The 13,394-nt window shown below is 40.4% G+C and overlaps 1 protein-coding gene across 2 annotated transcripts in view; it reads left to right on the top strand.

Moving 5' to 3' along the window:
* Positions 1-13,394, top strand: part of myom3 (myomesin 3) — a 67,519-nt gene that overhangs the window by 15,343 nt on the left and 38,782 nt on the right. For both annotated transcript variants that reach the window (XM_083892874.1, XM_083892873.1), the window contains exons 7-12: positions 467-555; positions 4,910-4,954; positions 8,438-8,575; positions 8,664-8,825; positions 9,844-9,985; positions 11,779-11,978. In XM_083892874.1, coding sequence (XP_083749000.1) covers positions 467-555; positions 4,910-4,954; positions 8,438-8,575; positions 8,664-8,825; positions 9,844-9,985; positions 11,779-11,978 — 776 coding nt within the window. The remainder of the gene's footprint in view (positions 1-466; positions 556-4,909; positions 4,955-8,437; positions 8,576-8,663; positions 8,826-9,843; positions 9,986-11,778; positions 11,979-13,394) is intronic.

Raw genomic sequence — 13,394 nt, 5'->3', positions numbered from 1 at the left:
CTACTCAGCGTTACTAGAGAGAAGTAGAAGGAAGTTTCAATGCTCCTGCGCTCCTGGTGTTGTTGTATGGCAGTGCTTCACAGTGCCACCTAACCACCTGGCATGCATACTACATCAAATTTCACACACTTGCATGCAGATTTCCACCCAAAGACGCTCGTCTAAACCCGAAATAAATAGTGGGAGCGCAACGCCACTTTTGTGTTCAGATCATTGTCGTGTAAAGGTAGCCTAGGATATCGAAACCGTAACCGATATCGTGGCCCAAAAACCGCGATGCATACCGAACCGTGGGGAAACTGTACCGTTGTATCCCTAATGTGCACCCAGTATGAGTATGGAAAACTAAAAATATATGTTTTCATTTTTTGCCCATCATGTATTCTTGGTGGTAATCTGACATAATAGTGGCTTAGTGCAACGCAAATAGTAGTAAAGTGCTTTCATGACTGTATCCTCTGCCAAGGTGCTCTCCTGATGACGCTGGCGAGTATAAAGTGGTGGCCAAGAATTCTCTGGGTGAAGCTACAACCTTTGCAACATTAGTGGTGAATTGTGAGTAGAGTTTATTTGTGTCATATTGGCTTCACTTTGCTGGAAAAGCACTATTGATCATGAAGAGAGCAGTTAACGCACTTAACTCAATGACTTTCAAGGGTTTTCAGTTTTACAATTTAAACTTGTGATGTTAAATAAACTGAAGTAAAATCATTTAAATAAAACCGAAGAGCTAGAGAGAGTGATCGTAACTGATCCGATGAAAGTCTACTAATAAAACCTCCCCATACTGATGACAACGCCCCGAGTGGCTTTGTTGTATAGACTTAATTGTTCAAGCATTAAAAAAAATAAAATAAAATGTAGCTTACATAGTTATTTTGTATTATTAATAATATAAATCAAGTTGATAGCTTGTGTTACACAATAAGGTCACATGAATTTCTCCTTCCAATAAAATAACAAAAAGGTCCCTCTTGTGTTAGCTGCTCTGGTAAAAATACTCAAGCTGCCAGCGCTGAGGAAAGCAAAACAGGATTTAAAGTGCATTTCTGAGGAGTCGACTATAACTCTGGAGCTTATACTCTGGGTCAAGGCTGTTCAACTTAAGGCCCGGGGGCCAGATCAGGCCCTTCAAGCAATTTGGACCGGCTCGCGGCCCATTAACCCATAAATAATTAATGTATTATTAAAAAGCCAATAAAACCATAGCTTCGCCTATTTCTGGCACTTTGCGTCCCTTTTTGGCAAATACTAGTACAGCTGTAATTGTAGGCAGTCTATGTATGTACCAGAATATTTAGCACTATGAGCCACCTGTGGCAATTGTACCTGAATATTATTGGTACTGTAACTTATATTTCTGCAAAAATAGCCTATTGTGGCCATTGCACCTTAATGTTGTTTATATTGTTACCTCTAATTTTGTAAGAGCCTTATCCAAATGTTGGTGGTACTGTAACTGTAAACTTTTTGCACAATACTATAATTGTATTGTACTTGAATGTCGGTGGTTTTGTTACTTAACTTTTTTAGCACAAAACTAGCAGCTATTTCAATAAATACGTGCTAAATAATTAAAAACATTTTGTATATATATTTGTATCCGTTAACTGTACATGCAACACTAAATAGTAGTACAGGGGTTGACCGGCCCTCTGGCTGGACAGACTTCCAGAGCTGGAAGCTAACCCTCCAGAAATGTTAGTTGAATAGCTCTGTTCTGGGCATATTTTATATTCAGTGATCAGCATCTGATTCACAGACAACAGCAGAACTTGCATGAAACGCGACTCCTGATAAACACTAGTTACAGTTGAAGCATTAATGAAAACAGAAGCTAGGGTCGCAATAATGAATTGTAAAGTTATCGCCCGCTGAAGAAGTCATCTATTTTCTATTTGAGTTCTTATTTTCTGATCAGTAAACAGAAGAAAATATGTATTTGAAGGTTAGCTGCAAATTCACACAGCACTTTATGTCTTACGAGACATTTGCACGACCATTAATAGACAAACTTAGAAAATACCAAAGCTGCAAAGTGACGAATGATCATATCATATCAACTTGTGATACAACTAAAGACACAACAGCACAACAACACAGAGCAAAACACACATCCAACTGTCTGTGTGAGTCACCATCACATCCACAATTCAACACCATGATGTCACAGCAACACCTTATACAGATGTGAGATATACACATTATGCACAAATGCTAACAAACACAGCAAAGCACAAGCCATGTAAAGTGCCAAAGATAACACACAACAAAACAAAACAACACAACAAACAAAAAGGCTTCACTCACCATTTGCTGAAGTCGTTGGATGCTGTCGTGTCCTCCATCTTTGTCAGGTTAAGGCCTTGAATGAAAAGTCTTTCCTCAGCACCGTCATCCCGCGTGTGTCTCTGTCTCAGGTGAGTGACGTCAGCTTTAGCCAAAATGCTATAAAAATATACAAACACGAAGAAGAGAATCCGGTGAGAACGTGGTATGAACGAAGGTATTTGGAGCAAACGTCACGAGCACATTTAACTGCACTAAAGTCACAAGTGTGTTAGCTTAAATTTGAACTTGTACGTATTTTTCGTTTTACCTTGCCTTGTTATAGCCGTCACTCGTTCGACGAACACACGTTACAAATCCGTTTGCGCCACTTATACACATAGATATAATACAAGGGTAGAAGTCTCGTCTGCGCTTCCGGCCAACGGAGTCGAACGTCAGCACTGGCGGCCATCTTGTCCCGGTCAGCTCGCTCACTCATAACATGTGTTGTTGTTGTTGATGTAGTGGAACATGGACTTTTTAAATAACCACAACTCGCTCAATTTTCGACCGATTTTCAAACGGTTTGGTTTGTTAGACACGTCAGAGATGCATATTTATGAGTAAGTACAACCACAGGCTTTAAATAACATTAAACAGAACAGAAATGCAGAAAAAGGTAGAATTTGCTATTTCACACACAAGGTGTGACATATTTAATGAGAGCGCCTGTTGCTAAGGCTGTCAAACGCTGAATAAATTGATTTTGCAAAGAGATGTGGCAGAACCTGAGCGGGTGACCGCTGTGCCAGCGTCTGTGTCCTAACACGACAAAGGCATCTCTTAATCCTGACAATATTTGTTTGGCCGGAGTTCAAAGCTGCTGAGCGGCTTCCACTCTGTGCCAATAACCAAGCAATCATGATCGGACAATCAGCTTTTCACATTATAGGTGAAAGAATAAGCATAAACATTGTGTGCCAATATTTCAGCCAGTAAATGATAAAGGAATCGTAGAATTTTTGGAAATAGATTATCCACTGGAGAAAACTGAGAAGTTCATTTTTTTTAAACTCTAAATTGTCTTATCGGTCTTAAACTTGGTCAAGAATCCCCATGTATCGCATTAAAGTTATATTACTGTTTCCAAATGCCTCCAATCATGTTATTGGTCAAGTAAAATGTATATTTTCTGTTTTTTAACCCTAGAACACTATCGCTCAAATTCAAAACACCATCACTAACGCTGGGTGATTTATACCCGAGATAATAAATACACCCAATAAAAAGTACTTGTCATCAAAATATATCAAGGCATGACAAATTTGAGTAGTGTTCTTTTATCTTAAACTGTGTCATGTCTAACAAAATGAAAGAAAAGCATGATGAGGGGACAAATATAAAGATGCTCCAAAATTACTGGAAAATTAGGAATTTGGGAACAAAAAACTTAACAAAAAAATTATGAAGATGAAAACTTGTTTTTTGGTCTATTCCTGGGATATCTGAGACTTCCCTGGTGAAGGCTCAGTGTCCTTGGCACACAAATAGCTGCATGAGAGAGAAACCAAATATGTCATATTTTGAGTAAACATGACCAGCTGACTGAAATAACTTTATCATAATATGAATTCTCTTGGAAAGCCTTGTAATTAAAAAGTATGGGAAAGTATACATAATATATATACATATACAAAGTATAAATGTAAAGAACAATAAAATACTGTAAATAGCTTTTAAAAAACTACATTAACTGAGAAAAAAAGATATGCATTACACTGTAAATAATCCTCTTCATTTTCCAACTTGCAGAACGATAACTTCACACAGGTTAAAGTGAGGTGGGGCCCCTTTAGGGAGGTTTACTACTGACATGTCATTGTTGTTTAAGGGGGACGGGGAGGCGGCTGGTCACTGCACATTTCAGTAAATGTTCAGGCTCCGAGTGTCGGGGGGCCCCCTATCGGCTCGGGGCCCCCAAGCAGTTGCCTGCCCTGCCTGTTCACCAGAGACACTCAGATAAACGCAGCGTAATGAAAATCACATACATTTATTTGCTCGGGTGAAAACCACCCAGCAATGGTGTTGTAGGGTTAAAGAAAGTGATGCTTTTTTTAAAGTGATGCTATTTGCTGTTTTCAGTTGGCACAGTGCTTTTTTTTTATATTGTGATATCTGACAATCAACGCCACTGAAATGATGAGGAACGACAGACAGATCCCATTTCAGTGTGCTCATGCATAATGAATCACAATGAGGACAGTTGGTGTAGTGGCCACTAATAACCTTACAGCTCAGTGGCAGCACACATTCATAATGATAATATAATGAACTCATTAACTGGCACACACTTTCTCGAATGCTCTCAGTCTCTTGCTTCCTCACACTATACATCAGTTCAGTGGTCAGAGCGGTAATGAGACATGTCAAGGCTTTTCCTTGACATCTATAATATTTCACAGGCTTTTTTTGGTTGTTAAAAAGTAAATTAAAGGCCGTATCAGATGTTATCTGCATAATTGTGACATTGCCAGGTTTTTATTTTGTCTGCTGTATCTCATTCTCTGTTTCTGTCTCCATCTCCATGGCCCTCCCTGCCTCTCTCCATTGTGTTGGGCCACGTCGCTCTGCTATTCAGCATATCAAGGAGCCGCGGCCGGTTCAGAGCGCTGGCAGACACCCGGTAAGTTTCACGCCAGGACCTAATGAAAACTGTCCGCTTTCATTTTCTCTGCCAACCTTTGAAGTTCTTCCCTCCACCAGTAAAATGAGAGTGGGCTGGAAGGCTTTGTGACACAAACACGCTGCCACACACTGAACCTCATAAAGAAAAAATCTTGGTGAAAGTGAAAATGAGCGGCGGATTAAAGGTTTTTTGTTTGTCAACAGGGTTTCTGTTTCTGTGTGGGTGCACAGATGTGAGAATGTATGTAATGTGGAGGACAGTTGCTGTAGCAATGGAAAGACTCGCCTCCAAATGAGCAGACTTGACAGTCATGTATATTTCATTCCTGGAACAGCAGGGGATTTATTCCGTTTTGCTCCAAGCTATAGAGCTACTTATATTGGCTGAGGCACACTTTGGCCTAGATTATCCACCAACATGTATATGGATGAGGATGTTTTCAGGCAGACCTCGCTTGGTGTCAGATCACGCTCGCTGTGAGCGGTGATACTGGAGCGATGCTGCTTTTAATCTATACTTAAACATTGTTTTCAACAGGAAGGAAAAACAATCCAGGGAAGAGGTGATAGTTGTGTTGTGTTAGTGGACCACAATCTCAGGGGTTTGTGGTCAGAAAAGCATGAGACAGAAGCCCCGCTGCCCCAATCAGCAGTCAGCACTGATTCCTTTTGACAGTGCAATACTTTGGCCAAGTAAATTGTCTCGGAACTGTTCCCTAATTTAAACCAGGAATTTAAATTCTAAACCAAACCAAGACCTTTTACTTAGACCTTGTGTTTTAACCCTTTAAGGTACCACTTTATTTTGTACAATATGTACTATAAGCAAAGACCTTTTTTAAATGGGAGCTTACTACGCAGGCAAAGGAGAACATCCTTTATCCTTTCTGGTATGCAAAGGTCACCATAGTTTCCTGACATGCTTGAGAAAGGTAGCAGTGAGTGGAGAAGTCGTCCACTTGCAGTCTCACCATTAGAGGCCACTTATTCTTACAGAGCAGACCTCTATCCAGCAGAGTCACCTTTAAGTAAACACCCACATTTTTTGGACTTCACCGCTGTTGAAGTGCTACGAAGGCACCGGCCGACGTGTTCGCCACACGCTCAGAAATAAAGTCGACGTTTTCAATTCCGCTCTGTCAGCTTGTCAGCGGCGTCGGTGTTGACTGAAGGATTGCGTTGCTGTTTTTTCTCTGTTGCTGATATTTTATTATCACGGTATACAGCAGATTATATTTTCTGACACGAATCTCTCAAAAAACAAAAGCAACAACTGTGGTGAATTTATAATGGTCATTGTTGTGCTGAGGGAAGCACATCTGAGCCGTGTATGTTCAATAAAGCCACACACGTTCCTGTGGAAGCTCAGACTGATAAGACAGAACAAGATTATTATAAGAAACATGTCACAGTCCCTCACATTTGTCCCTGACAATAGGATTTGACAGGACCTTGTGTTGGCACACATACGTCTCACTTACAGACTGCATTGCTCCGGTGCTTTTGACAAGTGGGTGAATTATAACTGTAGGGAAAAAAAAGGGAATTGTTCACTTTCAAAAACAACATCACATCTTCAGCTTTTTTCTTGCTGTGCTTCCTGTGAGATGGCTCTCCTGACTCTGTCTCTGTGCTCTGCAGCAGACGCTCTTTAATGACGATGTCAGTCTGTATAAGATGGTCTCTTCAGCTAATTAAGCCTCTATGGTTTGTTGGGCTCATTTTCACTTCCTGTCACCGAAGACACCGAGTAAGGAAGAGCTTGTTACTGCCACAGCTTAACGATAACAATGACCGGCTGCCAGCTCGGCTCAAACGGACACCGTGGTACAGAGACATCTGCGACTAATGAGAGATTATTGACCATGTTTGGTGGGGAAACGATCACTTTCTGTAATCATACAGAACAGTACTGTTAATCAATCAAGCACACAGATTTCTGTTCATCATTAGCCTCCACATCCTGTGCTTTCTCATCCTCCTCTTTACCTGCCATGATTGGTACCATCGTGTACCAGAGGAGTTCTGCTCAGTTTTATACTGCAACATTCAGCCAAGATTACAACCATCTGGAGTGAAGTTTTGGTGCAGTACAGCTGCGCCTTTAGTGGAGCTTACTTTTACCTTATCAGTTATATCTCTGCCCTGTAGGGTTCCACTGTGGAAAATGAATACGTGCTCAGTATGTTCATTTTCTTTCTTGACCGTTCATTTTTCTATCCCATGTTTTTTCTTTTCTTCCTCAATCCCCTAATATAAATAAGTAAACGTGTAGCACAGCCCTTGTTTGTATGTATTAGTTAAAGCTCACATAGAGTGGTCCTGTTGCACATATATGTTAGTTATGGAGGTCTACTTACATACATTAACTTGTTTTTATGGTCAAAAACCTCATAGTTGCTGTAAACGAGCCGATAGAAATCTGTCTTAGCTCTCCTCAGCCGCGGTGTTTCAGACATAAATCTCACACCCAGAAGACAGAGTGTGTTGTGATTGGCCAGCCAGCGTAGAGCCTTCCCAACTGTCTTGTGATTGGCCAATACCCGGAAGTGACATAATTAGCACACCAGCTCTCAGAAGCGCAGCTCCCCCCTCTGGAACGGTGGATGCACTGCTACTCTTTATCAAAACATTGTTTTAACAGTGTTTAAAAATACTTTTGTCACGGCTATTGATGACTAATTCCAATTCCTATCTTAACCCTCAAGCTCAACCCTTAACCTTAACTGGCCTCAAAACCAAATGTTGAGGGTTATTTTGTCACTTAGAAATGGGACACCCCTTAAATGCAGATACGTCTTCAGACTGTAGGGGGCAGAATAACGCAAAAGCTGCGTCCAGTCTGTCAACTCCAAAAAAGAAGAAGAAGAACACATTTACGTCAGGATTATTTATTCTGATCCGTTTGTCAGTCAAGTTATTAGGTTGTCAGTAGGTTATAAGATGATACTCATACAAATATTCAGCTGACAGTTACCACACACCACGACTTATTGAAAAGTAAACATAGCAAACCATCTTTTGTCCTGCACCGGCCGGCTATTGACAAAAGATCGTAAAATAAAAATAAATGTTACTTAACAATGACGTCAGTAATCCATATAATGGGCCTAAACTAAGATAATACAATGGTTTTCACCATTTTTATATCTCTATTAACAAAGAAAATACTTAATTTGTAGTGTACTCGTTTCGCTGCTTTCCGCGCCATCTTTGATATGTCAAAACACGCAATGCATTCTGGGTAGCCCTTGGTCCCAAGGCGATACAGCCCTTAAACTTGCCCCTCAACTGAATTTTTCTGAGACAGCAAAAAATCAGGACATCACTTGCACTAGAGGGAGCGCGCATTTTTGAGATTGAGGATTAAGATTGAAGGAATTGGAATTCACCCTATATGTCCTGTAGTGAATTTTGAAATACACTTCCTGGTTTTATTTCTCTTTTTCATCTTTATATAATTTCCGAACGTCTCTTTCAGGGCTGAAAACAGGGCAGGAAGTCTACTTTGACACTTGCTTCCCTCCAACATGGGTGAGGGAAGGTGACAGCCTCACCCTGCAGTGCTTCTTCACCTCCACTCTGCTGCCATTCCAGGATGTCAGCTGGTTCAGAGATGGTAAATATTATCAAAGATAACTGGTGGTTTTCTTTGAATTGAATTTAAATTGTCTCTGCAGTTTTTATGTCTCTTCTGATTTTTTTAGGTAAACGGCTGCAACGATCCAACACTGTGGACATACACACAGTTGACAACAAGGCTTCTTTCACTTTAAGGCCTGCCCACAAAGAGCATGAAGGTGTTTACACCGTTCAGTTGAAGACCTTTGACGTAATCCAAGAACACAGTGCTTTCGTCTATGTCAAAGGTGAGGTACATTGAGGATATATACATACATATTCGGCTTTTGGGTGAAATTTCAGGATGGACCTAAAGCTACACGATAACCTTTACAGGTGAACCTAATGTGACCTTGTGGGGACATTTTGTCTGGGCTTTTTTAGGATTAAGACCTGGTTTTAGGGTTAGGGTAATAGTTGGGGTTAGTCACTTTGTGATGGTTGAGGCTAGGGTAAGGGTCTAGGGAATGTTTATGTGGTGTCTTCACTAAGATATAGAAACGGGTATGTGTGTGTGTGTGTCAGTGTCAGAACACACTACAAACCACAAACTTCTCAGATACTAAAAGTATTTTCTTTGCAGCCTGAGAACCTGAAGTACTTTACTCGGAAAAGTTCAATTTACTGTTTTTAAAGAAGCGATTGGGTGAGACCTTGTGTATAGAAACACCTTAACTCAACCTTAACTCCAAACAGTTTCCTGTCAGCAAACTTCCTTAATTGATGCAGGGAAATTGCACCATCAGTCAAGCTTGCTCTGCAGTATACCTTGTTTGCTACTTGCACATATTATGCCACAGAAAAATGTCCACTCGACTCATCAAACATTTAGTATTTGGCTGGAACATCTGTGGAAGAATGTGTTTGGGATGAAGAAATATGTGTCTTAGCATCATAGAAGTGCTTACTCGTAAATTTCCCTCAGTCACTGCACAGTGTGATCAGAGTCATTCTGCACAAATACACACCAACCAAACACACATGCTTTATGTAAAATAAAAAGCGGAAAGTACCACATTGCATAAGTTGACAAACCCAATATGAAGGAATTAAATATAATATTATATATCGATTATTCATGTGGAGATTGGTGCAGACGAAAGTGTCAGAGGGGAGGTCGATTTGTTTTTGTTTATGCATCTTTGTAAGTCTCCATCTCCTCCATTACCCTTTACTCTCTAGTATCTTCACCACTTCCTTCTACATCTTACTCGCACCCTCCATTTTTCCTCCTCCATGAGTTAACCTGGAGTCCTCCGTCCTCAGATGCTTCAGCTGCAGTGCTCGGAGGTCCTGCGTCTCCTCTGGCAGTTTACGTGTCTGACGTCAACAAGGACTACGTCTTCCTCACCTGGCAGCCCCCCAGTGCTGATGGGGACTCACCTGTGGAGGGTTATTTTGTTGAGCGGTAAGGATGAGGAGTGTCATCAACAACAACAAAAAAGTGGTACCCATCCATTATCTACCTGGGTCGTGGGGGGTGCTGTGCCTATCTCAGCTGACATTGGGCGATAGGCGGGGTACACCCTGGACAGTTCGCCGGTCCATCGTAGGCAGACAAACAACCATTCACTCACATCTACAGTCAATTTAGAGTCACCAATTCACCTCATCCCCATATCGCATGCTTTTGGACTGTGGGAGGAAGTTGGAGAACCCGGAGAAAACCCACCCACACACGGGGAGAACATGCAAACTCCTTGCAGAAAGGCCCTTGTTCCGAAGTTGTTCCAAACGGAGCTCGAACCCAGGAACCCGGGTCTTCTTGCTGCAAAGGCAAGAGTGTGATCATATCTTATATAAGTAAACACCCTATATATCATATATATTGATCATATAAAATAAATTGACGTTGTTTTTCAAGCATCAAGATGAGTGATTTGACTCACAACTACATGAAATTGATCACTTTCTAATCTTGCAAATTGTGTTCTTGGTTATTTGACTAATTGTTTTGTGTAATAATTGTCAAAAAATACTGAGAAATTATGTGACAGAAACTCAAATAAGACATTATGATTTTACTGATCACCCGTACACATGCTCATAGATATTTATTCTGCTATCATGACACAGAAAAGCAGCAAATCTTCGGTTCATTCATAAACGTATTTTGAATAACAAAACTTGTGAATTGTCAAAATCATGGTCAATTTGTTTTTTTGTTCTTTTTCTAGTTTCATGATCATGTTCTGTCCTTCTAAATGATAATAAACGGTATTATAAAACTATGATTTTGGCTGAAATTACACCCACTTTTTAAAAATATGTCTGTAGAAACAAACTTTTCAATCAAAATTGCTATTGGTTTTTTCTCACTAAGTATATTCTGTAAAAAGATAATATCCCTTAAAGTGAGAGCACATTGATTTTGTCTCATAAAAAGGCTCATTGTGGACTGGACTCAGAGCAATTTCCTGCAGTGTAAGTCAACAAGCGACCTACTGTAAGACTACACATTTGCAGCTTAATCTCGCACGCTGCTCGTGAGGAAATTGGATTAGGGCAGATAAAAGATGGCGATGTTGGCGACCAGTGGTGGTGTAATATTCATTTGGCAGCGTTTGCACTAGATGGATGGTGTACGTGTTAATTATCAGCCTTTAGCGCTGTGTTAACAGCAGAGTCAAAGACTCTCACAGGAGAACAGGTGCTGCACTTATCACCACCAAACACCAATCAATCAGGATCATCCTGCACATGTGTTTATGTGTGTGTTTGTGTGTCTTCGTGTAAGTGTCCGTGTCCATCTTTGCCCAAAGGTGTTTGTTAATGGCATTCGGTATAGTGTATTTGTGTGTTTTTCCTTCTCTTACTCCACAATGTTATTGGTTACATTGGTGTCAGTAAAGGCAAATGTACCTCTCAGTTCCCTAGCAACCCCTTATTCTTAGAGAAGTGCACTATTTTCTCTCTTTGTTTACCCCAAGAGGCAGCAGTTTGTTATCGACGTTGTATAATCTGGTCACAATAATAGGCCTTGGTGGGGTATTTACTGACCGTGATGTGTTGTTGTGCAGGCTAAAGTGTTTTACAATTGCTTTTATAATGCTGCACCATGCAGAGTGCACATAAAATGGTCAAACTTCATGAATGTGGTTCTTTGCTTACCTCTTATTCAGTTGTCTCTTTCTTCCTTTGTTGTTGCATAAATGTTGCATGTGAAGAATTGATTTGTGTTTTGTTTTTTTTTGTTGCCAGATTTGCTGTAGGTCAAGGCGAGTGGGTGCGCTGCAACAAGCACATTCAGAAAACGTGTCACTACCCAGTGTTTGGACTAAAGGAAGGAGTTTGGTACCAGTTCAGAGTTCATGCTGTAAATAAAGCTGGAGCAGGACGTCCGTCCAAGGCCACAGAGCCCGTCCTCACTGCAGACCCCCAGGACTGCACCAGGACCACGGGTAACACCTCACTGATGCACTGATATTCCAAAGAAAGCATTGTTGGTTTTACATCACCGCAAAGAAACTTACATGTAAATATTTAAAGAGGAACAAACATGACCTGTTTGGTTCAGTTCATTAGTGGTGAGAAACGGACAAGCCGACCACAATATTCTCAAGTGATAGTTCAGGGTGTTTTTTGACGATGATGTGGTCGTATAAGGTGCAGCCGCTGCTCTGGGAACCAGCTTTAACACAAAAGAACACCAAACAGAGATTTCTAGCCACTGAACAAACGTCTCTCCTCATAAAATGTATGCAAGCACAAGTCTTTAATATCATTAGAATATGTTTCCTGCTTGAAATGGGAGTCACTGTGCAAACCGAAAATTAGGATTTTTAGCTCATGCACACTTAGAAATCAAAGTACAAGACTGTACCTAAAAAGGCACAAATGCTTTGTCGCTCCAGTTGTACCCTATCAGGGTACAAGCACCAGAGGCGCAGTTTGTGAACAGGCAGGGCAGGCAACTGCTTGGGGCCCCGAGCTGATAGGGGGCCCCCAACACTCAGAGCCTGAGGGCTGTTTTTACTGAAATGTGCAGTGAGCAGCCGCCTCCCCGTCCCCCTTAAACAACAATGGGCGATTTGCAATGACATCTCAGTAGGAAACCTCCCTAAAGGGAAGTTATTGTTCTGCAAGTTGGAAAATGAAGAGGATTATTTACAGTATAATGCATATCTTTATTACTCAGTTTATATATGTTTTTTTTCAGTTATTTACAGTATTTTATTGTTCTATATATTTATAGTTTCACATACTTTTTAATTACAAGGTTTTTCCATGTTATTTCATTCATTATATCAGCGAGAAACGTGCGCGGATATTATGGAATCGTCTCGCGCATCCGCGTCCGCGTCTGCGTCGTCGTCGTCGTCGTCCGCTTCCACGTCTGCAGATTTTAGCCGTTAACATGATAACTGGAAAGGTGTTTGAGATTAAATTTTCTTATTTTTTTATGGGTCACATACCCCCTGTAGATGATCCCTATTGATTTTGAGCTGTCTACCATTATTATTAATTAGTTAATGAATTAATGATATAAAAACCATATTTTCGCCTGTATCTTCCAAAGTGTTGCAGGCATTGGCTTCAAATTTTGCATGAGCATCACATACCACCTGAGAATTATCCCTATCTTTGTAGCTTTATTATTAATTAGCAAATTAATTAATTTATTATGCTAAAAACACATTTTGGGCTTTATCTTCCAGACTGATGGAGATATTGCCTTCAAATGTACAATGATTTTGATGACATTTTAATATTCATAATATTTAACAAGGTATAATTGGTTAACTAGTTTTATTAAAAACTAGAGAGAAATGTATAAGTTCAGGTATTCTGTGTTCAATATGGAGTTTATATGGATA

The sequence above is a fragment of the Microchirus variegatus genome (genome assembly GCF_963457635.1).
Source record: "Microchirus variegatus genome assembly, chromosome: 1".
Lineage (NCBI taxonomy): Eukaryota > Metazoa > Chordata > Actinopteri > Pleuronectiformes > Soleidae > Microchirus > Microchirus variegatus.
The sequence above is the reverse complement of the archived record's forward strand: the minus strand, read 5'-3'. Positions and strand labels throughout refer to the sequence as shown.